This window comes from Rhinolophus sinicus, linkage group LG04 (assembly GCF_036562045.2).
Source record: "Rhinolophus sinicus isolate RSC01 linkage group LG04, ASM3656204v1, whole genome shotgun sequence".
Lineage (NCBI taxonomy): Eukaryota > Metazoa > Chordata > Mammalia > Chiroptera > Rhinolophidae > Rhinolophus > Rhinolophus sinicus.
The window spans coordinates 183,039,740-183,062,168 of NC_133754.1; the positions used below are offsets into that span (position 1 = coordinate 183,039,740).

General features: G+C 54.5%; 1 protein-coding gene across 2 annotated transcripts in view; it reads left to right on the plus strand.

Annotated features, from left to right (window-relative positions):
• Nucleotides 1–118: 118 nt before the first annotated feature.
• LRRC8A (leucine rich repeat containing 8 VRAC subunit A) overlaps nucleotides 119–22,429 on the plus strand; it is a 24,976-nt gene continuing 2,665 nt past the window's right edge. The window contains exons 1-3 of one of the 2 annotated variants that reach the window (XM_019728771.2): nucleotides 119–257; nucleotides 3,446–3,616; nucleotides 16,395–18,559. In XM_019728771.2, the coding sequence (XP_019584330.1) occupies nucleotides 16,403–18,559 (2,157 nt within the window). In that variant the 5' untranslated portion in view covers nucleotides 119–257; nucleotides 3,446–3,616; nucleotides 16,395–16,402. The remainder of the gene's footprint in view (nucleotides 258–3,445; nucleotides 3,617–16,394; nucleotides 18,560–22,429) is intronic. The other variant, XM_019728768.2, reaches the window with a different exon arrangement.

Sequence of the window (22,429 nt, forward strand, 5' to 3'; positions counted from 1 at the left end):
TTCCGCCCCAAAGCAACATGGCGCCAGCAGGGAGAGGAGCAGGTAAGGGCGCGGAGATAGCTCCCCTCAAAAAGATGGCGACGCCCTGGCCGCCGCGTTCGCGCCTGGCGGTGACGTCACTTCCGGGGCGGAGGAGGCTGAGTGGTGCAGTGAGGGACAAACAAAAGGAGGCGCCGGAGGGGCGCAGTGGCCCGCGGCGGGACGAGCGGCAGGGGGCGAGGGGCTGCCTGCTGGGCGGCCCGGCGTGGCTGGCCCTGGTGAGTAGGTGGGATGGAGAAAGGGGCGCGAGCTGTCACCTCTCGGAACTCACTCCTTCACGCCCCGGCCAGCTGCCGGGTCCCGGGCGCCCCAGGCAGCTTCGGCTCTGTCCGCTGGGGCCGGCTCCTTGGGGCCTCCCGCGGCACTTCAGTTTCGTCTACGTCCGGGCTCCCTCCTTTCCCGGGTCTTCAGGACCGCACCCTCTCCCTGGTGCCGCGGCGCGCGAGCCCCCCTCCCAGGCACCCCGAGCCGCCCTGCGCTCTACATACCGGGAGTTTCCGCCTCGGCTCCCCCAGGTCCCCTTGTCACCCCCTGGGTTCCCCCAGATCGTCAGCCCTCCCCACACACACACCCCCGCTTCGTAGAGGTTCCACCTCTGGGCTCTCTTCTTGCCAAATCGTTTTCGTTTTCAAAGGTTCCCCTGCTCCCTTCTCCTGGGTTGCCCGACCCTTGGACCCCTCCCTCTTCTTGATCCGGCGGGAACAGTGCCCCGACTTGAGGGCAGGATCCCTAGCTGGGCTCTTGGTGTCTGTCTAGGCTGGAGTTCCTGGGAAGACCGGTCCGGGGTCTGGGGCCCGTGTCCTGTGCATCCAGATAGGCCTGAGGGCCAGATCTGATTAGGTCCGGGCTGGTCCCGCTATCGGTGAGCGGAGATCCAGCGGAGTTGGCTCCCAGACTGAAGGAGCATAGCCCGGGTCCTTAGGGTTCACGATGATTCTGCTCCTTTTGTTGATTGCTTTTTCCTTGGTCTGGGCTGGAGTGAACCAAGGTTGGGCTGGTTCTCAGCTGATGCAACTGCTGCCTTTTTTGGAAAGGAGAGGTGGTTGGGGGGTGTCCTGCAGCCTCTTCCTGGTGGGGACTTGGCTGAAAGGGTGGAGCGGGCATTCCCCTTACTTACCCCTTCCCCTGCCCTACCAGGAAACCTTTTGAGGATGAGGTGTGAGGATGAGGAGGGAGAGAGCTTGGTAAGGAAAAGGGAATTTGGGCCTAAATTGTGGAGGAGGGATTTGGGGGAGCTGAAAGCCTCCCGAGGGCTTCCCCAACTTTTCCATTAGGAGTCCCTGTCACCCCTGCCAAACTGTATCCTGCCATCTGAGCAAACATACTGGCAGACAGACTGGAGGCAGGAGAGGTTAGGTCTGCTTTTGGTGAGACTTCCTGTGAAGGGGGTGGAAAAGTGGGAGTTTATTCCGAGGGACTGGTCAGTGCCCGTGGCATTGCCTTCATGAAGGTCAGGTCTTCCTCTGGCTCACCAGGGAGGCAAGAGGAGCTGACATGCTGGAGCACTGGCTTTTGGAGAGAAGCTGGGGCATGAATGACATAGGCTCTGTCTCCCTGTCTTCCCTGTTTTAGAGATTCTTTGGGGTTGGTCTAGTGCCCTTCTGCTCTCCAAGGGCTGTGGGACACAGAGCAGGGGCCCAAGAAATGTTTGTGACTTCCTCCCGGAAATCAACCAGATACTTTTGTACTCCATCCCTGGGGCACACCCACTAGGAAGCAGTTTCCTCTGCAAACTTGGAGTGGCTTTGCTAGACCGTGGGGGCTCCTGAGGGTTTCCCCAGTCAGCCAGAACTCGAGGAGGTGGCTGGGCCTTGGGTTGCTGCCGGCCTGGTCTGGACCTCCTTTCTGGAGGAAAGGAATCAGCCTGATTCCTGACGCCTTCTCCTGAGAGTGGAGTTGATTCTAGGTTTTTGCATGGGGACACTGAGGTACAGGTAAATGGCCTGAGACCTCATGAGGAGTCAGCGGGGATGGACATGGGACGCTAGAGCCCAGCACACCATCTCCTCATCCTTTGACTCATTCATTCATTCATTCATTCATTCTTTCATTCAGCCGTCCTTTAGTAAGTACCTGGTCTGGTCCAGAAATGGTGCTAGGAGAACACAACCCCTGGCCTGGCCTCCTCTGAGCTGCAGTCTGAGAGGAGACGCAGACAGGAAAACATTGATACAGCTTAATGATAGAAGTGTTACAGAGGAAAGCGGTATCAGCTCTGGGTGAACATGTAGGGGGTAGCACTGTGTGTTTCCTAGAAGAGGAAGAACTAGAAGAATCAGTGACAGGGAGTCCAGAGGCCCGAATTCTGGTCCTAGCTCTGCCACAGGCAAGTGACTGGAGTGCCCAGTGGGTATCCCCCATCCTGCCGAGGGGGGCGGGGCGGGGCGGGGTGGGGTAGAGGCCGGCTTAGATGGTGAAATCTGTGCCTTCACAGCTCTAGGTGCTTTTCTGCCTAGTTGCCATCACCCTCTGTGGGATTGATGAGTTGTTGTCTCCCTGTGAGTTTAGAGGCCGTCTTCTGATTCTTCCCTCCCAGCACAGTGCCTAACCCTGAGTAGGTGTGATAAGTGCTCAGTGGCATAAGTGGTTGGAAGGCGCCACAGTCCCTTCTAGAACCGGTCAAGTCCCTTTGTCCCTTTGTCTGCCTGCACTCCCCCGGCGCCCCCCCCCCCTTCCTGCTAACTCCTGCTTAGCCTTCCTGGTGGCTGGGCCACATGCTCTGCGATCCTGGCTGATTTCAATGCTTCCCCCTACCCCTGTTCCAGTCTGATCACGCTTCTCTCCCCACCTTGCTAACTTTTCTTGTTCACTCTTGTGAACAGCTCTGAGCGGAGCACTGACATGTAGGAGATGCTCACTAAATGCTTCTTGACTAATAGATGACGGTCAGGTTTTGTGTTGGATTTGAAGTCCTGTGTGTGGGCTGAGGATTTGTCTTGGCCTGCTCACCCCGCTATAGTGTTTCTCTCTCCACCTCCCACCTGCAGACCTGGGTCTAGCCAGGCTGAACCACTCAGCATTCTCTAGATGTCATGTTCTGTCCCCTCCAGGCAAACATGTGCTGTTTCTTCTGCCTGGAATGCTCTTTCTCATCTCCTACTCCCTCAGCAGTCAACTCAAGCCACACCTTTTCCAGAACTCCTTCCCTGACCCCACTGGTCTGTGTCTAGTGTTTCTTCTGTGTTCCCATAGCATTTGGGCTCCCCCCAGCAGTGCCCTGGGCTCTCAAGAGCCAATTGTAACTGTTGAGTTGGCATCTCCCCCGTAGACTATTTGATTCTCTCTTGTCACCCCAGAGCCCAGCTGAGGCCTGGCACCGAGCAGGCACTCAGAAAATGTTGGCAGCACAGCAGGTAACTGCTAGTCACACATATCCCTGCTGACAGTAGCTCTTGCTTTCTCTTAGGGAGGCAGCTTCCATGGAGCGAAAGGAATGCCAGAACCCTGTCCAGAGAGACGTGGGCCAGCCTCAGCACCGACAGCCAACGCGCAGATAGCAAAGCCGTCCACGAGGTAAGGACTGGGCCAGCCTTGGCCTCCACTTGGGGGCCTTCCCCAGCCTGGAGAGCAAAGGCTGGTATATCCGTCTCTACAGTCCCTTGCTCTTCTCACTGTAGGCCCATGGCAGAGGTGGCAGGTCCTAGGGCAGAGGTGGCAGGAGACAGAATTCTTCCTGCTTCTCCCGACTCTGGCCAGCTGAGTCGTATGCGGTTCCTGTGCTCTTCAAATGCCAATGTTAAGTTTCCTTGCCAGCCTCTGTTTTATCTCCTGCAGCCCAGATCTTGTCAGTCTGGGTTGTTTTGAATGCTGTCTCGTGACCGCATATCCCAAGGTGTGTTCCGTAGAACACCAGTTTCTTTGGTCACAGTGGGAAACAAAACTTCTTGCTGCAGGACTTCTCAGAGCCTTGAGTGCATTGAAAAGGACATGAGTCTCTGAGAGGGAGCTAGCAAGTCGTGTTTCTTCACACTCATTTGATCATGGGGATGGACCTCTGGAGACGGGCTTCCTTGGCCTACATTTTGGAAAACAGTTTCCCAAAGCAGGAGAGTGCACTGGTGAGGACCGATGTGTTGTAGTCACACCTGGGGTTGAGTTCTAGCTGTCGCGTGCTCCATGAGTGACCGTGGACCAGTCACTGCACCTCTCTGAGCCTCAGCTTCCTCATCAATAAAAAGGGGGTGATATGAGCACCTTACCTCCCTTTCAAGTATTTTGAAGAGTTAATGTGTTGACGTAGGGAAGGCACTTAGAGTGTGTGTCCCAGACGTGTTCCCTCGTCACAGCAGGTGCGTGTACAGACTGCTTTATAATTTGTGAAACACACCTTTATCAGCGACCTCCTTTGATCATTTGAGGAAGCTCAGGCAGTGGCCTTTATCCCCCGTGTATAGATGTGGAAACTAAGGTTCAGAGGGAGGAAGCAACTTCCCAAGACTCATCAGGAAGGAAGACAGGGACACGCGACTTCAATCTGAGCCTGGAATCCTGGGCCTGTGCTCTGTGCCCAAGGCCTCCCTGCACCCACTTCCCACCCCAGCTTTTTGTTAGGGAAGGCCTGGCCCTCCCCAGCCGGATGTTAAAAGAAATAATAATATTATTAGTAGTAGTAGTAGTTTTTTTGTAATCGCCAACATAGTTGCATGTCCGTTACGTTTTTATAATGTTTTGGTTTTAATGTCATACAGAAAGTGCAAGTCTCCCGTGATCCCCATCTCCAGAGGTGTGAATGGGGAGGGGTATGTTCTTCCACATGTATTACCATTTGCTTATTTATCCACAGTCAGGTCCAGTTACAGCTGCTGGTTCACAGCTTGCTGTTGCTTCATTTAATGGTTTCCCCTGGACCGCTCTCCCAGGCGAGGGGAGGTCTGTGAGTGTGGGTCTGGTCAGAAAGTCCTGACACTCTCCTGGTTCTCCCACCCCCACTGCTCCCCTCCCTCACCGTGCTGGAGTTTTTGAGCAGCAGAGGGAGGTGGGAAATGCCTGGTGTGTGATTTTGTTGACTCTCTTGTTTATTGGGACAAGGTCAACAGATCTGGGCCCTGCCCTGTAGGAGTTTCCTGTTGGTTTTGAGGAACTGTGTCCCGCAGAGAGAGGCCCGCGCTGCAGTGTCTCTGGCCAGCAGCGAGCAGGAAGCCGCAGGTCCCACTTATCTGCGATCAGAATTCCTTCTCTGTGCCGGCCACGGGCAGCGTGGCGGGCAAACCGCATGGGCCGGCCTGAGAGATTGGTCTCCAGGTTTCGGCTCCCTGTTTGCCTGAGGCAGGGGTTAGGGTGCGGGGTTGAGGGGACACACATGAGTCGTTGCGTTTGCCTGAGTCTGGCCCTGACTTGTTTTACCCTGGCAGTTCCTGAGGGAAGCCTCGGTCTTGATCCCCTGGGGATGCTCCTTTCAGGTTTCAGCCTTGAAGGTGGGCAGGTGAGAAGAAGGTGAAGCGCTACCCTGTGACCTGGGTCTGAAGACGCTCTTTCAGGGCAAAACGACCTCAGGGTGGGTTTTGGCAGGAAGGGATTCCGGCCTGGTGAGCTGGTTTTGTGGAGCCGTGAGAGTGTGGTTCGGTAGGCTCAAGCTGGGGGTGAGGTCTGTGCCCGAGATGTCTCCCTCACCTGGCAAGATTCGCAGTTCACTGGCCTGAACCCCCCTCTGCCTTGTGTTTCCCTCGCACCCTTTCCCTGGAGTCTCTTTCCTTCTCGCAGACACTTCTGGCCGCGACCCCCAGGAGCTGGCGTCTCCGCCTTCTCCCTCCTTCCAGCAGCAGAGCCTTCAGGCCCCGTGGTCATCTGCAGTGGCCGCGGTCTGAGCGCGGCAGTGTGCCAGCTCACGACATGCATTTGCCACCTTCCCTGTCGCCTATGTGAGGCAGTCGCACCATTTTACAGGCCAGGAGACCAAGGCTCAGTGAGATGGGAGCTCTTGCCCAAAGTTGTACAACTTAGTGGCAAAGGCAGGACTCGAACCCAGGTCTGTTTGCCTTGGCAGTTCGCCTGTGCTTTTACCCCACTTCCCACTTTTCTGTTTCTCTCGGTTCGTGCTCTTGCGGGTACTTCATAGTCGCCCGGGAGCTTGTTTAAAATGCTGTTTCCCGTGGGCCCACTACCACAGACCTGCAGTCAGAGCCTGGGGGCTGGGCCCAGGACTCTGCACTTTGGAGAAGCTCCCTAGGCTGGTGGTCTGCAGGCCACACCAGGAAACACTGACCAGGGTGACTCTTTCAGCCCTGGTGCCCAGGTCTGGTGACAGAGTCCCTCTGCCACGAGCATTGATGCCCTTGGTGTAGATGCCAGCTGAGCTCCCCTCAGGAAGGGTTTTAGTGACCTCCCAGTGTGTGTGCAGGGGGCGGGCTGCAGGGAGGGCATTTAACCTTCCCTTGTCCAGGATGTGTGGGGCTGAGGTTTGTGGAGTAGCTTTTACTCCCAGCCACAAACAGCTCCTGCTGTCTCTCCCGATGCGTTTCTAGTGCATCTCGTAGCAAGTTCTACATTTAAACATCTCTTGAGGGCTTAAAAACCTCAAAATTAAATAGATGGTTGCAAGGTAGCCTCATGCCTGGAGCAGTGTTCCGCGGAGTAAAAGTGGCTGTAAAATTCCACAGCTCTCACTTGCCACCTGGACATTCTCGAGGCACTGCTGCCAAACTCACGCCCTCTGAAGTTGGCGTGCTGGCAGATGAGCTGACCAGGGCCAGGCAGAGCGGCATGGGAATCCCCTACGCACATCTCCCAGCTGGTGTCCTGGGTCAGCATCCCGGGCAGCACCCCGCTCCAGGCCAGAGAGCTGGGCCCCTGGCATCTCACCTGCAGCCGGGCCCCCTCAGTCGCAGTCCCCTAGGATCTCAGCAGAAGGTGTGTCTGCAGCCTCCCTTGGGTGGTCCTGCCCACATTTTGTAACCTGTCCAGGAAGGCAGTGCTAGTATTCATAGCAGATTAAGACCTGTCTCTAAGGCCCCTTTGCCTGCACAGGCCCAGACCAGACACCTGGCTGCTGGGCCCAAACCCAGAGCTGGGCTCCCTTCCAAAGTTTCCTTAAAGCTGTACTCGAGAGACCAGAGGCACTTGAGTATGGCCTGCTACGGTTCCCTGCAGCACCCTGGTTTCCCAGGCCCCCTCAGGAAAAGGGGAAGACTCTCCAGGGGTCTGGGTGCCAGGGTGGGCCCAGGAGACCTGCTTGCCTTTGAGGCAGATTAGCACAATGGAAAGTTAGATCTGGGGTGATCTTTCCCGCCATCTAGCTTTGTGGCCTTGGGCAGGTCACTTAACCTCTCTGGGCCTCATACCCATAAAGGGACTGATAATACCGACTACAGTAATAACAGCAACTAACATTACAGAGTCTAACTACATGGGAGGCACTGGGCCAAAAGTTTCTATGGACTGCTTCCTTCATTCCTCACCACCACCCAATCAGGAATAGACTCGTCAGCCCATTTTACAGATGAGGAAACTAGAGCCCTGGGACGTGAAGTGACTGTCCTGAGGCCACAGACTGGAGCCACCTTATTGCTTTGCGTGGAGACTGGGAGCTGAGGCACAGGAAACTGGGTGCAGTGTCAGTAACCAGCAGCTCTAACACCAGCCTGGTGGGGTGCAGGAAGCCCTCACCTCCAGCTTGGCCTCTAGCTCCTGTGTGCGGGCTCACAGTGGGGAGGTCCCCCACCTGTCACCCTTTACCCCAGAAGGCAGGCCCTGCCCTTGCGAGTCTGCAGGAGGATGAGCCTATAGGGGCAGCCCAGCCCCAATGTGAGAGCAGTTTGGAACTGAAACTGGTGCCCCACCCCCTCTGGCCCGAACTGGCTCCCCTCTTCCTTTCCCCAGGAAGTAAGGGTGTGCCCTTCTACACAGGGAGAGTGCCAAGCCAGGCAGCACCCCCAGCTCCCAGCCGCTGACTCATTCCAGTTGGGTGTGGGGGCCTAGAGGGCAGTGCCCTGCGCTTGGGTGTGTGGGGGCTGTGTGCACCCGATGACGAGGTCACCTCCTCCGCCCTCTGGCTCTGAGACCAGAAAAGGCCTGGGGGTGCTGACCAAGGAGCAGATTCGCAGGCCCAGAGCCCTCCTGGGACAGGGCCAGTGACCCAGTGTCTTCTTGGGGCCTCTTGGGAGTGACCCTGCCCCCTTCTCTGGGAGAGTGTTGGAGGGACCGCCTTCCCAACGGTGGTGGGGGAGGGCAGCTGGCCTCCCACGTCCCCTCCTCCTGGGAAGTTTTCCCAGCGTCTCTGTTTGGGCTTCAACAAAAGGCTCTCTGTGCCCTGTTTACCCACTGCCTTGCCTGCTGCCGCCGCCGCTCAGGTGTGGAAGCCAAATCTCTGTAGGCTGTAGTGGGGGCTGGAGTATGTTGGGTGGTCTCCCTCGGGGACTGAGGGGCCATTGTGTCATTTCCTTCACCCCTTTTCTGTCTGTAAGAAGCATCAGCAGGAAATGAACAACAGGAACCAGGCTTCACACCTGAGGGGTGGTTCAGTGAACAGAACGCTGACTATCCACCCCCATCCTTTCCTGGGGTCCTGAGCTGGGAGGTGCTCCAGAAGTTCATGCTCTGGGAGTTCTGGGAGGTTCTGGGAGGTTCTGGGGGCCTGGTCTGTGTTATAGGTGTTTGTGCTTGCGGCTCAGCCCTCACCTGGGTGTCTTCCCCTCCCCCAAATTCTCAGAGGGTTTTCTGCCCTGACAGCTGGGTTGTGGTAAGTACAGGGTGCCTTCCTCTATGCCAGACACAATATACATTGTCTTATTTTTAATTCTCACCATAAGCCTCTGAGATAGGTATTGTAATAGTCCCCTTTTACATGAGGAAACTGAGGCTCAGAGAGGAAGTCATTGGTCCCTGAGCTCACCTACTGAAGTGTTGCGTCCTTGCAGTGAGGACGCCGCCCTGCTCCCTGGGTAGGGCGGGCAGGAGCGGGCCACCCTTTTTCCAACACAGTAGATGGCAGGTACTTCTCTAAAGTCTTTTATAATTCTTAGAAACCTCACAGGGAGGAAGACCTTTTGGGTTTTTCCCAAGTATTGTTTTTTCCAACTTATAAAAGTACCAAATTTAAACCCTAGAAGAAGGATTAAGTCATTCACATTGTTGTGCAACAATCAGCTCCATCCATCTCCAGATCTCTTTTCAGCTTCTCAAACTGAAACTCTGTCCCCATTAAATGGTTAACTCCTCATTATTCCCTCCCTCAACCCCCCGGCACCCACCATTCTACTTCCTGTCTCTATGAACTTGACTCTTCTCGAGACCTCTGATCAGTGGAATCCTACGGCATTTGCCCTTTTGCAGATCATGTGTTTTATATACTCGTCAACATCTCTTTTTCTATTGCTTTTTTTTTTTTTGCATTTTTTATTAATATTGCTTGGACATCTTTTGGGTCGCTGTATACAGATCTATAAGATAGGTAGCATTGTTCTTATTTTAAAGTTGTAAAAACAGAGGCTGGGGCTAAAAACGGGGTAAATAATTTGCTTAGGGTCATGGAACTATTTCATGCTAGAACTGGATTTAAACCTGTGTCTCCCTAACTCCAAAGCTCTTGTTCTTTGCGCTCTCTGAGATCTCCCTGCCGCCAAGGGGAGGGTGGGGACCTCTGGGGTGCTTCCTGCAGCAGGAACCTGGGCGCGCTTCTCCCCACCTGTGTGCTGCTCCCTACCCACTTCTGCATCTCAGGGTGGTGGTGGGGGGGCAGGTTCAGGAAGGGATGATGCTGCGTCTGCAGGAGCCTCAGAGACCACACAGGTGCTGCTGCGCGGGTGAGGAGCAGGCCAGGGGGAAGGAGCCAAACCTGCTGCCCTGGCAACCGGTCCAGTAGCTGCTCCTCCAGCTGATTGTGGCAGGTGTGTGCGCACCAGAGCGAGGGCCAGGCAGGAGGGGTAGAAATGATAAATTGTGTATGAAATATTTCTGTTTAAGCACACGGAAAAGTATAACACTAGAACAAACATCTTTTATCCAGGACTCAGCTTTGTCAGAACTTAATTTTTGCAATAATTGCTTCAGATTCTCTCCCTCCCTCCCTCTCTCTCTCCCTCCCTCCCTCTCTCTCTCCCTCCCTCCCTCTCTCTCATGCTGTCATTATTTCAGGCACAATTGAACCTCTTCCCCCAATCCCATTTTCTTCCCCCTCTAGGTGAAATTATTACTTGATTTTCGGGCTCTCCATGCAGGTTTTTAGACCTTCACTACACTTGGACATATACGTTACACAATGTGTGTATTATGCTGTAGCTGGTTTTTGGCTCAACATTGTGTTTGAGGTCTGGCCACGTTACTACGTGTGGCTGTAGTTCACTCACTTCCATTGCTTTGCATTCCGTTGTATAATTCGAGCAGTGTATCCTCCCCCTCATGGACGTTTAGGTTGTTGCTGAAACTGTTATCCTGTCGGTGGCTTCACATGCATGTGTAAAGCAACTCTCCAAGATCTGTAACTCGGGAGAGAAATTGCTGGGTTGTGGGACCTGTGTACCCTCACCCCGTCTCTGGGAATTCAACATTTTGGCCAATCGCAGGGGAGTGAAATGGCATCTGATTATTTTAATTTGCATTCCTGGATTAGTCATGAGGTTAAGAATTACTTCATACATTCATTTTCATTTGCATTTTTTCTTCCTAGTCATATATTTGGCCTTTTTTTTTCCTACTAGATTGTCTTTTTCTTATGTTTGTAGGTGTTCTGCATTTGTTCTGGATATTAAACCTTTTTGGTAGTTCTACACATTACAAATATCTCCTCCAAGTGGTGGGCTCTTTTTACTTGTTTTTTATTATAGCCTTTGATGGGCATACATTTGAACTTTAATGTGCTCAATATATCAACATTTCCTATAAGGGTTTGTACTTTTTGTGATAAGACATGCTTCTCTATCTTAAAGACAGTAAGATGGTCTCTCAGATTTTTCTTTAAACATTTTTAAGTTTGCCTTAGGTCTTTAATTCATTGGGATTGATTCTCATGTAAGGAGGTAGCTGGGGCTATGCTTTTCTCATGTGAATAACTGAGCATCAGCTCCATTTGTGGACACCCATTCTTCCCCCTGACCTGGAAAGCCAACACTGTCAGCTCTCATTTTCCGGAAATTTCAGGGTCTCTTTCTAGGCTTGCTCTTCTATTCCATTGGTCCCCGTTTACCTGCACCCCAGCACCATATTGTCTGAACTCCTGTAGCTTTGTAGTAAGTCTTAATATCTGGTGGTGTGTCTCTTCCCACCTTATTCCAAATTGTCAGCCATTGTTGATAACTTGGAATAGTGATTTTTTAAATCTTTTGTCTTTTATTTATTTTTATTTTTATTATTGGGGAATGTTGGGGAACAGTGTATTTTTCAGGGCCCATCAGTTCTAAGTCGTTGTTCTTCAATCTAGTTGTGGAGGGTGCAGCTCAGCTCCCCCAAGTCCAGTTGCCATTTTCAATCTTTAGTTGCAGGGGGCGTAGCCCACCATTCAATGAGGGAATTGAACCAGCAGCCTTGTTGTTAAGAGCTGGCAGCTCTAACCAACTGAGCCATCCGGCCACCCCACCAGCAGCTCAGCGGAGGCAGCTTGTTGTTTTCAATCTAGTTGTGGAGGGCTCAGCTCACTGGCCCATGTGGGAATCAAACCAGCAACCCTGTTGTTCAGAGCTCGTGCTCTAACCAACTGAGACATCTGGCCGCCCTAAAATCTTTTTTCTTGATTACATTTATGACATATGCTTATAATAGAGGTAAATTTGGGGTGAAAAAGATTATAAACCTTTTGGTCTTTTCTCCCTGTCTAATCTCACTGCCAAGGTTGTTTGAACATATATGAAAACTTACTGAGGAACGGTTACCGTATCACAGTTTTGTTACCTACTTTTTACATTTAACATACTCTGGAGATCTTCTCATGTCAAGTTGTCAAGTGCTTTGCTCTAACGTGTTTTCATTATTTCGTAGCATTCCATCACCTGATCATTTGATAGGTACTTCACCAGTCACCCAGTAATGGGCATCTGGATTGTTGCCAATTTTCCTGCGGTATAAATAACATTGTGATGAACATTCCTGTAACCAAATCTTGGTTCTAGAGTCTTTCCCAATCAATTGCGTCCTTTCTCCCACCACCTCCCCTTCCCGGGCTCAGCCCAGTTCAGCAAACCTTTACTCCCCGCTCTGTATTCCAGGCTCTGCACAAGGGACCAGATGAGCACTGCTGTCCTGCGGGGCTCCCAGCCTCCCCACCCGACCCCTCTGTGGTCTCTTGCCCTCTGCTTCCTCTGGGCTTTACCAGGTACAGACAGGGTCTCCCACCTCGAAGGTGGGTGTTGACCCCTGACCTCTAGGAGGGTACTGTCTCCAGCTTAAAGTGATGCATGTGTTCTGGAAGAAGGAGAATTAGCTGGACCAGAGCTCAGAGGACAGCAGGGCACGTTGCCTTTTGGTCTTTTCTCAGCCGCCCTGATTTCAACCCTTAATCTTTGTCCTCTATTCAGGATCCTCTCCAGATTCTCCATCTCTTGGGGCAGAGGCCTGACCTGAGCCAGTTCGCTAGTTCCCTCCTGAAATTACCTTCCTAAAGCTGCAAAAGAACACCGGATCCCCACACCCAAGGGCCAAGTTTTTCCTTTTTTTAGGCTGCATTTATTTTAAATTCTGTACTGTTTTTCAATTGCAAAGATAATGCATGCTGGTAAAAATTGCAGTTTCCTTCCATTCTGCCTCCCGTTCCCACTCTAAGAGGAACGCTTCCCACGGTGCAGGGCATGTTGGTCAAGGCTTTATCAAAATGGGGTTGTATTTATTTATTATTCTGGATCTCGCTTTCTTCCAAAACGGCACAATGTGCAGAGCTACTTCGTTCTGCTGAAAAGCCCCTGTGGCATTCTAGTGGCTTCTTTAACGTACCAGGATGTGCTATGGTGTGCCTACTGTGTGCTGGGCCTTGCCTAACTCTGTCTCTCTGCCAGGTGTCTGCAAGCCTACGGACAGTTTTCCTTCTTCGATTTCCTGTCTTCGTGCTCTGTTTCTGTGCACTTTCGTTCATTCATCGTGAGTCTGCTGGAGTCAGGATTGCCCTGGAGGGCCAGGCCCGAGCCTGTTCTAGCCCCATTCCACAGACGAGGGAACTAAGGTTCAGAGAGGAAAAGTCACCTGCCCAATGTCTGCACTACTGAGTGGCAGTGCCCAGAATGGCCCCAGTGTCCCTCCACCTCTATGCTTGCTCTCCACCTGCCCAGGGTCCCCCCCAGGCGGTTTGGGGAACCTCATTTCTATGACTTCTTGATAGAACTTGCCAGGGCATCTGTAACCATCCCCAATTTATGGATGGGGAAAGCAAGGTGCCGAGAGGGCAGGAGTCCTGGCTGCCCCACCTCCTGGCCGCACCCTCCGGCCCATGCTCTTCGCTGCGCCCACTCCAGGCTTATCTTGCTTTGAGGTCTCTTAAGACTCTCAGAATTTATTGAGCACCTACTGTATACTGAAGACTCCTGTCCCCAAGGAGCATCTGGTCTGTCCCAGGTGACAAGGAGGGCAAGGAGAATTGACACCAGCCCAACTGACCTCCCGCCCTACTCTGCACTCAGCCACAGTCTACACCAAGCGCGCTATAAAAGCGTGAAATTCCTCGGACTCTTCCCAGCAGCCCGGGGAGGTGTCCTGTGCATTGTACAGAGCCTGCGGCCGGAAGCCCGTGGCGAGCCTGCCCAAGGCCACCTGCTTGAAGCTCTTTCCAGCAGGCCATTGGCGTCTGTCTCTCCTGCTATAGCCACAGCTGCCCCTGCCTGCACACCGGGTCGAGTCTCTCCCAACCTTCCCCACATGCTCACACTGGTCCGAGAGGCCCCTGAGGTGGGGGACACACCTTGGTCACTTTTATTGCCCCCACCGGACCAAGCCGAGGGCTGAGCAGAGTTCAGGATGTGCTTGGAGACCAGGTGTTGGGGGTCTGGTGGGGCTGAGAGTCAGGCATGCTGGGACAGAAAGACTTTACTGTTTTCTTCCTCTCTGAGCCGCAAGCTCCCTCACCCGGAAAGAGATCTGTGAACAGTGCCCGCCTCAGAACCAGGAGTCTGGAGGGCAAGGTGTGCAGAGCTCCAGACAGTAGGGGCCCAGACATACCCCTCACTGTGAGACTGATGTCGTCCAGGCTCCCGACACACCCACCCCGCCCTCCGAAACAGGGAGGATGCAACCACATCCTGCCTGGCAAGAGCTGCCTCCACCCCCCCGCACCTGGCATCCTGCTGTGAAATACTCATTCTGGACTTTCCAGGGCAGGCTGTCGCAGGCCCCAGGCCCTCTCCTCTTGGCCCTTCCTTTCCTGTCCACTGTTGTTGGGTGCGCCCCTGGATGTGGACTCGGGAGCCAGGATGGGAGAGACAGGAGGGCGAGCCAGTGTCTCGAAGTCCGGGTGTCTCAGCTGGAGGCTGGCTGCATGAGTCAGCGGGCCCTCCCCTGGACTGCCACTTTCCCAGGAGTGTGGGTGTGTGAGGAGCCAGCTGGTCATTAGAGGACCCGGGCCTTCCTGTCGTCCTGTCCTCACCAGGAGGGCCGACCCCTGGGCTGGAGCCACCAGCCCAGGGCACTGCTGATGTCTGCTGGCCCAGCGGTGACCTGAGTTCTGGGAACCCCGGGGCGTGGGGTAGCTGTACTCCTCTGCTCAGTGTCTTGGTACCGCTGGCGTGTGGGGCCTCTGGGCAGGTGGAGAGCAAGCACACACAGTGCAAGGACCCAAGCGGGGAGGTGGAGGGATAGGCCGGGGCTTGGTCTTTGCTCTGCCCTCAGCAGCGTGACACGGGGCAGGTGACTTCACCTCTCTGAGCTTTAGTTCCCCCATCAGTGGAGTGGGGCCAAAGATAGGCCTTTCATCTGGACATCGAAAGGATTCCATGAGGGGGACCCTGTGGGAAGGACTAGCACACTGTGTGGCACACATCCATCTAAGTGGCCCGATTTCCTCACAGGGTCCTGGTTTGCTTTCCTCCTGTCCTCCGCACCCATCCCAGAGCGCCCTAGAAGGATGTGACAGGAAGTTTGCGGGGAGGCCCTGTGTAAGGAAGGGTTCATTACCATTGTCATTATTTATATTATCAGGAATCAAAATAAGATGCCCTAGTTCCATACCCTTGGGCACCCTTGTTGCTCTCCAAGAGAAACAGACCCATTTATCAAAACACAGGTATTTACACCTGGGTTTAAATTCTAGATTAGAAAATAGGGCATAAAGTAAAACCACAATTTTATTTTTAAAAAATAGGCACAGAAAGGACTGGAAGGTTATTGCTCATTGAAAAGCCAACAGTGGGTAACCCTGGGTGGTATTTTTTCGGGGAACTTCAATTTTGTCCTTATGCTTTTTATATTTTCCCGGCATTCTCCTGTGAGCATCTAGTACCTTTTTCATCTCGTCATGTCTTACAGACCGTTCGTTGTAAGAGCAATGTACCTTGGCAGGTTGACCAAGGACGGGATCCATTCCGCACATTTATTTTGTTGCTCACCTCCTGTATGTCATGGCTGGATTTCCTGAATTTGGCTTCTTATCCACAGGTTCCCCAAAGTTGGTCAATCATTAGTGTCACCGAAGTCACATATTAAAAAAAATCAGGTTCCCTGGCTCTACCCCAGACCTACTGAATTGGACTCTGGCGGGAGAACCTGAATTTCCTTTTACACACACACGGACGCACACAGCCTGAGATAATTGTCCATAAATGCATATGTGTGATCATGTGATCCGGCTTCGAGAGAACAACCTTTTTTTCTTGCTCTCTCTCTCGGTCGCCTCCCCCAGGAGCCTGTCGGCACACTTGCTATGTCCTCGGTTTCCCCCAGTGTTCGCGGAATCCTGTACGGCCATAACCACAGGCACACATGTAGGAGTTGTTAGACTTCCCTATTTGTTTTATAAAAGTGAGTTTATATTAAGACCCTTCTTCTGCATTTGACTTTTCTTACGTCGCAGAAATCTCTTCAGGTCACTGGAGCAGCTTCATGGCAGCTGGCTCCGAGTGAACTGGCTGTTTTCAACAAGCCCCTCTCATCAGTCTGAACATGAAGAGGATGGGTCTAGACGGGAATTCCCGAAAGCTCTTCCCACAATTCAGGGGAGGCCGTGGGAGGCTGCATTAGCGGTCTGTTAGCGTGGGCCCTGACCTCAGTGCTCAGTCTTCCTGTCTGTTAAATCGGGAGGCTGCCTTCCTTCTCCCATGGCGGTGTCTCAGCCACCTGGTTGTTTCTAGAGAAAGGCCGGTGCACGGGCTGGCCCATGAGTGGCAAGGCTGGGACTCCCCCACTAGACTCGAGGTAGAACTTTGGACAATAAGTCCATTGTCTGCTTCCCCTGACCCCTGGGTCCCAGAAAGCCGGGCCACCCCGCAGTAACCCCTCCTGTGGGTCCCTTTCAGGTTGAGCCATGATTCCGGTGACGGAGCTCCGCTACTTTGCGGACACGCAGCCGGCGTACCGGATCCTGAAGCCGTGGTGGGACGTGTTCACTGACTACATCTCCATCGTCATGCTGATGATCGCGGTCTTTGGGGGCACGCTGCAAGTCACCCAGGACAAGATGATCTGCCTGCCTTGCAAGTGGGTCACCAAGGACTCCTGCAACGACTCGTTCCGGGGCTGGGTGGCCCCAGGCCCAGAGCCCACTTACCCCAACGCCACGATCCTGCCGACCCCTGACACGGGCCCCACAGGCATCAAATACGACCTGGATCGGCACCAGTACAACTATGTGGACGCCGTGTGCTACGAGAACCGTCTGCACTGGTTTGCCAAGTACTTCCCCTACCTGGTGCTTCTACACACGCTTATCTTCCTGGCCTGCAGCAACTTCTGGTTCAAGTTCCCGCGCACCAGCTCGAAGCTGGAGCACTTTGTGTCTATCCTGCTTAAGTGCTTCGACTCGCCTTGGACCACGCGGGCCCTGTCGGAGACGGTGGTGGAGGAGAGCGACCCCAAGCCGGCCTTCAGCAAGATGAACGGCTCCATGGACAAGAAGTCGTCGACGGTCAGCGAGGACGTGGAGGCCACCGTGCCCATGCTGCAGCGGACCAAGTCTCGGATCGAGCAGGGCATCGTGGACCGCTCGGAGACGGGCGTGCTGGACAAGAAGGAGGGCGAGCAGGCCAAGGCGCTGTTCGAGAAGGTGAAGAAGTTCCGGACCCACGTGGAGGAAGGGGACATCGTGTACCGCCTGTACATGCGGCAGACCATCATCAAGGTGATCAAGTTCATCCTCATCATCTGCTATACCGTCTACTACGTGCACAACATCAAGTTCGACGTGGACTGCACCGTGGACATCGAGAGCCTGACGGGCTACCGCACCTACCGCTGCGCCCACCCCCTGGCCACGCTCTTCAAGATCCTGGCGTCCTTCTACATCAGCCTGGTCATCTTCTACGGCCTCATCTGCATGTACACGCTCTGGTGGATGCTGCGACGCTCCCTCAAGAAGTACTCGTTCGAGTCCATCCGCGAGGAGAGCAGCTACAGCGACATCCCCGACGTCAAGAACGACTTCGCCTTCATGCTGCACCTCATCGACCAGTACGACCCGCTCTACTCCAAGCGCTTCGCCGTCTTCCTGTCGGAGGTGAGCGAGAACAAGCTGCGGCAGCTGAACCTCAACAACGAGTGGACGCTGGACAAGCTGCGGCAGCGGCTCACCCGGAACGCACAGGACAAGCTGGAGCTGCACCTGTTCATGCTCAGCGGGATCCCCGACACCGTGTTCGACCTGACCGAGCTGGAGGTGCTGAAGCTGGAGCTGATCCCAGATGTGACCATCCCGCCCAGCATTGCCCAGCTCACGGGCCTGCAGGAGCTGTGGCTGTACCACACGGCGGCCAAGATCGAGGCGCCCGCCCTGGCCTTCCTGCGCGAGAACCTGCGGGCGCTGCACATCAAGTTCACGGACATCAAGGAGATCCCGCTCTGGATCTACAGCTTGAAGACGCTGGAGGAGCTGCACCTCACGGGCAACCTGAGCGCCGACAACAACCGCTACATCGTCATCGACGGGCTGCGCGAGCTCAAGCGTCTCAAGGTGCTGCGGCTCAAGAGCAACCTGAGCAAGCTGCCGCAGGTGGTCACGGACGTGGGCGTGCACCTGCAGAAGCTGTCCATCAACAACGAGGGCACCAAGCTCATCGTCCTCAACAGCCTGAAGAAGATGGTGAACCTCACCGAGCTGGAGCTCATCCGCTGCGACCTGGAGCGCATCCCCCACTCCATCTTCAGCCTCCACAACCTGCAGGAGATCGACCTGAAGGACAACAACCTCAAGACCATCGAGGAGATCATCAGCTTCCAGCACCTGCACCGCCTCACCTGCCTTAAGCTGTGGTACAACCACATCGCCTACATCCCCATCCAGGTGGGCAACCTCACCAACCTGGAGCGCCTCTACCTGAACCGCAACAAGATTGAGAAGATTCCCCCGCAGCTCTTCTACTGCCGCAAGCTGCGTTACCTGGACCTCAGCCACAACAACCTGACCTTCCTCCCCGCCGACATTGGCCTCCTGCAGAACCTCCAGAACCTGGCCGTCACGGCCAACCGGGTGAGTGGCCTGGCCGTGGGTGGCCCACAGGGGATGGGTTGCTCTGGAGGCCCAGTGTCTCAGGACCTCACGTGTGGTTCCCAGAACCCGGAAGGAGCTTGTTGAAAAGAGAGTCCCCGGGCCCCACTCCAGACCAGCTGGATCCGGATCCGTGCAGTTGGGAGCCCGCCTCGGCTGCGCGCCGCCGAGTTCTCCTGCCAGGAGGGATGGTGTGGTCCAGTGGGGCCCGTCCCCGAGCTGCCCTGCTGCAGGTTCCTCGTAGGCAGGGATGTGCAGGGACAGGAGCTTCAAGGCTGGGGGTCCTCTCATGCTCTTGGGGCTGGGTTATGGGAGACAGGACTTAGCCTGGAGCTGGTGGTATTTTCCTCAGCTTGTCCACGACCAGATTTGGAGCTGAAGGACCAATGTGGGCCCACCAGGGACAGACACTGTGTGGTGGCTGCTGCCCACCGAGGTGAAGCCAAACCGTCTCCACGGCTCCTAGCACCTCTCTCACCCCTCCCCTCTGCATTGGGGGGTGGCGGAGAGCAGAGCTGGGCTTAGCTGGGGCTGAATTGTCACTTGCCTCTCTGGAGAGGAAATAGTGCAAACTGTTGCGGGCGGCGGTGTGGGAGGCCACGCCCTGGAGACACCCTCAAGACCGTTGGCAGTCCCTGTGCAGTGGCACCTGGGCACTAGCCCCTCGCCTGGCCTGGGAAGCAAGGGCAGCTCCACAGAGGCAGGCGGGTGGGATGGAGGGCAGGTGCTCCTGTGGCTTTGTGGTCTGGCCTTTGCCGTGGAAACAAAGTCACAGCCTCTGGGGTGACTTCCCCCTGTCCACTCCTCCTAGCGACCTGCAGGGAAAGGCCAGAACAGATCTTGGAAAGAACAGATCTTCCCATCCCTACTTTCAGGGTGGAGACTCATAGTGAGGTGGATGGTGATGGAAGTCTGGAAGTCCGTGGCCAAGGGCTGGGAGACCAATGGGAGGGCCCTGATTCAGCCACACCTCTGCGCCTCCATTGCAGGCAGCGGCATGGAGCAGCCCTGTCGGTTAGAGAGCACGTGCTCTGTGTCAGCCTATGCAGGGCACAGTCCTCCAGCAGCCCCAGACACGGAGGCAGGCAGCCCCCGAAATCCCCCGCCCAGGAAAGGACACGCCTTTTCCAGTGTCACTCAGATTGGAGAGTCTGGGCACGCCAGACCTCAGACCACTTAGACGCCCCTTTCCTTCTTCCCTAAGCCTCTCTGACTGCAAACCAACCTGTGTCCTCCATATACCAGAGATGGTGGCAAATCCTGTTCTTCTCCCCCAAATTAAAACTGCATAAGTGGGAGAGTGAATGAGGGAGAAGGTCAGATCCCAGGTTGCTTCCCTCTGGAGAATCTGCCCCCAGAGCCTGGGACCCACCCATTGATCAGGAAAATTGGGCTGCTGGGCAGAAGCCATGTTTGGAGAGTACCAAAAACCCCAACCCTTGTTTAATACGTGTAAGGGGCCCATGTGGCTCCCTCAGAGCACAGTATGGGGCCAGATTGCCCCTAGAGTTGGGTCAGATGTGGTCATCCCACAACCCTTTGGAACGCCTGTTGTGTCCTGCTCTGTCGGGAGCGGTGAGGGCACAGGGCTTGATGGGGCCTCCAGCAGGGGGAGGGTACAGCCAGTGTCCAGCCTGGTTCCCTGTTCTGCCCCCCACCCCAGCTCCTCACCCCCAGCATGCTTGTTAGGTCATGCCTCTTGGCTGAGGTCACTTCTCAGGAAAGGAGCTGGCGGCAGGCAGGCACACTGTCCCCAGGAAGGAGACCCTCTGACACCCTATTTCTTGCACTGCTTAATCACATCCTGTCCCCGCCCCTGGAATGCCAGAAGCCTTATAGGGAAACTAGCTCACTTGGGCCGTCCTAGTCTGGCTCCTCCTTTTAAGCCAGAGCCCCTCTCCTTCCCTCTGGGCCTTGATGGTTCCTTGTGGGCCACTGGATGGCCCTTGACTACTATTTTCTGAGGTTTAAACTTATGCTAAGGAATACCTTGATAAGGCAGTCATTCCTTCATCCACTCAATCATTCGTTCATTGATTTGGCAAATGGTTTTTTTCTTGAGCACTCCTAGTGTGGAATGAGGTGGTGGGGACACAGGGATGAACAAGGCCCACGGGCCACCCATCCTGAGCTCAACATCTCATGGGGAAAGACAAGTAACCAACAATTAGCACGGTGTGACGAGAGCTACGCTGGGCCACGAGGCGCCTGGGAGCACAGAGTGGCCTCAACCCACACTAACCCAGGGCTGGCGGGCTTCCTGGAGGAAGGGACATTTCACCTGGTTCTGAGGGATGAGGAAGAGTTAACCAGGCGAGACGAAAGGGAGAGTGTAGTAGGTCCTGTCCAGAAGTAACTGGAAGCGGCTGGGGAGGAGCAGTGAACCTCTCCTACAATTTGGACTTTCCCCTGAGGGCAGGGGCCAGGCTGTTCACCAGGGCTGGTAGGAGTGTCCTGTTCTTCCCACTTCTATTTGGATGATCATAGTTTTATTTATTTCATGTCCGTTCTCCTTGCCAGGCCCTAAGCTCTCATGATAAGGACCTTGGCGCTTTCGTTCAATGCCTGACATGTAGCAAATGTTCACCGAATTCTTGCTGATTAAGTGGATAGAGGAGCAAGCTGACTTACAATTTAGAGAGATGGCTCTTGCTGCGGTGCAAGGGGGTGGCTCGGGGGGCATGATAAGCCATCCTGGGGTTATAGAGACCCCGCAGCAGCAGGGGTGATACATGCCTGCACTGGTAAAGACTGCCGGGGATGGGGAGACACCGGCGGATTTCCGAGAGACTTTGGAGGTAGAACCCACAGGATGTGGGCTGGGTTGGATGGGGAGGAAGGGAGTTGTCTGGGTGACTCCAGGTTTCTTACGTGGCTGTCTGGATAGGTGGAGGATCATTGAGACAGGACGCTGGAGGAGGCACAGGTTTTCAGAGAGGAGAGCGCACACTCCATCCTGGGTGTGTGGGGCCCTGCAGAAATCTGGCCCACACTGTGCTCTGAGGGAGCCACGTGATCCCCCTTACACGTATTAAACAAGGGTTGGGGTTTTTGGTACTCTCCAAACATTGCTTCTGCCCAGGAGCCCAATTTTCCTGATCAATGGGTGGGTCCCAGGCTCTGGGGGCAGATTCTCCAGAGGGAAGCAACCTGGGATCTGACCTTCTCCCTCGTTCACTCTCCCACGTATGCACAGTTTTAATTTGGGGGAGAGGAACAAGATTTGCCACCATCTCTGGTATATGGAGGACACAGGTTGGTTTGCAGTCATAGAGGCAGGGAGGCAGGCATCTAAGTGGTCCGAGGTCTGGCGTGCCTGAACTCTCCAATCTGAGTGACACTGGAAAAGGCATGTCCTTTCCTGGGCAGGGGATTTCGGGGGCTGCCTGCCTCCGTGTCTGGGGCTGCTGGAGGCTCCTTCCTGGCTCTGCACCCTTGGACACGTTGCATTTCACCTTTCCCGGCCTCAGCCTCCTCAGCAGGAAAATGGGGACAGTGACAGAGCAACCTCAGAGCTGGTAGGGTCCCTCCCGCCCATCACATCTGAAAGAGGTCATTTTAGGACAAATAGGCTCAATAAGAATCAATGTTTATAGCTGACATTCACAGAAGGGCAGGGGAGAAGCTGGCATTTAGGGAGCTCATCCTGGGTGCCAGGAGACACAGCGTGTCCACACTTGTTTGCTCCTTATTCATCCAAGTGTGAATACTCAGCGGAGTGTGAGCTGTTGAACCAGGTTCAACTTGGCTTCACCACTTTCCAGCCGTGAACTGCTAGGCAAGTTAGCTTCTTCAGGGCCTCAGTTACCCCATCTGTAAAATGCGAAGAGTGTTTATAGAGTATTTACAGGT